Here is a 2223-nt window from a genome sequence, read left to right as displayed (position 1 = left end):
ATCGTTAATTTGTGGAAATAGGCCCACAAGACTCCTATCAAAGACAGATTCTTAAAGTTATAAAACAATGGCACTTTTAAACTAGTGCAAGAAAAGTTTCTTGTCTCGTTTATGGGAAAACTCTATAAAAAGATCCTTACATGGTCTGTTCCTCCATCAGTCCCTGGGTCACTGTGAACTATGCAGGTATCAGACGAGACAGCCTACCCTCTGGAAACTAGAAATACGTGCCAGATGCGGCCATTTTCCCTCTGGTTACCACCGTGCGAGGCGGATCATAACCGGGGAGCAGAGACAGTGCATGCAAACCGTAGCTCTGTAGGAACTGCAGCTCTCAGTACTAGAAAGACCGATATTGAAAACGAGCACCTTTTCCGATCCCTTTATTTTCACTCAATTGACAGATGCAACATCGCTGGGATGTCAGTTACCGAAGGGAAGGCCTGGGCGAGCCAGCGGCTCCCTCTCCCCTCCCCGGTGCGCACCACCCTTCAAGCCCGCCGCGTGTCATCCCTATATTTAGAAACACGCAGAGGGGAAACAGGACCGCTGCGTCCCAGGCTGCAGGGCCGAGGTAAACACACGGAAACCTCACAGAAGGGGCCGCACCGAGTCTTGGGTTCGCGGCCCTCGTTGTCCAAAAAGGCGGGGCGGGGGCGGGGGGCTCCCGCAACAAACCCCACTGGAGGGGAAGGGCGGCTTTCCACACAGGAAGAAGATCTGGATCTGGGGCTTCCTCCAAGAGGTCAGCAAAGCGGCAAAGCTTCCCCAGCCCCTCGGAGCTCGCAGACGGCGGAGGCGCAGTAGGGGTTGCGCGGAGTAACCCCCGGTCCTCGCCGTAACTTTCTTTCCTAAGCGGGGGAGGCGGGCTGAGCTTCGGGAATCAGAAAAGCGCTGGGCGTCCTCGAAGGCAACCGTGGGTCTCAGCCGATGAATCTCTCCGACGGCCACGTATCCTGGGCATTGCTGGGGGGCGCCGGGGCCGCCGCCTCGGGCGGGGCCAGGGCCTCCATCTCGCGAACCACCTGCGTGAACACCTGGTCCACCATGAGTTTGCTCTTGGCCGTGACCTCCAGGAACGGGCAGCGCCACTCGCGGGCCAGCGCGCGGCCCCGCGCCGTCAGCACCTGGCGCTCGGCGTCCAGGTCGGCCTTGGTGCCCACGAGCACGAGCGGCACGGCCTTGGGCCCCCGCAGCCGGCCCATGCGCTCCCGCAGCGGCCGCACCGCCTCGAACGAGGCCTCGCTGCACACGCTGTAGAGCACCACGAAGCCGTCGCTGTTCTTGATGTACAGGTCCTTGAGGGTGACCAGGTGCTCGGCGCCCACGGTGTCCACGATCTCCAGCAGCGCGGGCGCCGCGTTCACCTCGATCACCTTGCTGAAGAGCTCCTCCACCGACGGCTCGCACTGCTCCGGGAAGCGGCCGCAGGCGAACTGCGTGGCCAGCGCCGTCTTGCCCACCGCCACGCTCCCCAGCAGCACCACCCGGTAGCCCTTGGCGGGGCGCGGCCCCGGGCCCGCCATGGCCGAGACGCGGCAGGCGGGACGCTCGGCCGGAGGACCGCGAGGAATGGCGCGCGCAGGCGGGGGCCGCGGGGAGGGGAGAGGGGGGAGGGGCGGGAGGAGGGGGAGGGGCGGGAGGGGCCGGCACGGGGGGACAGGGGAGGGCGGCGACGCGGCGACGCGGAGGGGGCCGGAGGGCGGGCGCCCGCTCCCCGGCGCCGGGCAGGGGTGGGCGTCCGGGCTGGCGCGGAGCCCCGCCGCCGCCGGGTCGGGGGAGAGCGCCCCGCAGCCAGGACGCGGGCCCCGGGAGTGTGGGCGCCGCGGGCCTCTCCGCCCGGCTCTGCACCCCGGGGTCCGCCCCGCCTCCGGCCCCGAGAGCTGGCGCCGCCCTCCCCACCAGCTCTACGTCCCAGGCCTCCCCTTCCTTTCCCCGGACCTCGCTCCGGGCGGGTCCCCCGCTGCCAGGTCCCCCGCTGCCAGGCCCTGCTCGGCCTCTCTCCCCTACCCCACTGCACCACCGCCGGGGCCCTCCGACCGTCCCTGCCCCTCTGCGCCCCCTTTCCCCGAATGGCTCCTTCTGTCCGCGAGACTAGAAGGTAACCTGATCCCTTCCATGTCTACCCGGGAAATGTAGGGATTTCTCCTCCATTCCGGAGCCAGCCTCGTGGCCGGAAGCCAGACTGGCCTCGTTTTAGGTCCGGCCCGGCCGGTCTGCGCA

At 66.8% G+C, this 2223-nt stretch overlaps 1 protein-coding gene across 1 annotated transcript; it reads right to left on the bottom strand.

Moving 5' to 3' along the window:
* Positions 1 to 440: 440 nt before the first annotated feature.
* Positions 441 to 1606, bottom strand: LOC116856280 (ras-related protein Rap-2c-like). The gene has a single exon (XM_032839656.1). It carries the CDS (start codon positions 1524 to 1526, stop codon positions 924 to 926), a length of 603 nt encoding a protein of 200 aa, XP_032695547.1. The 5' UTR covers positions 1527 to 1606; the 3' UTR covers positions 441 to 923.
* Positions 1607 to 2223: the final 617 nt, after the last annotated feature.

The sequence above is a fragment of the Lontra canadensis genome, unplaced genomic scaffold (genome assembly GCF_010015895.1).
Source record: "Lontra canadensis isolate GAN:19392208 unplaced genomic scaffold, GSC_riverotter_1.0 scaffold108, whole genome shotgun sequence".
In the NCBI taxonomy this organism is placed as follows: domain Eukaryota; kingdom Metazoa; phylum Chordata; class Mammalia; order Carnivora; family Mustelidae; genus Lontra; species Lontra canadensis.
This window is presented reverse-complemented; position numbering and strand designations above follow the sequence as displayed.

Coding starts and splice junctions, on each gene's coding strand:
- LOC116856280 (XM_032839656.1), bottom strand. CDS start 1,526: ATGGCGGGCCCGGGGCCGCGCCCCGCCAAGGGCTACCGGGTGGTGCTG.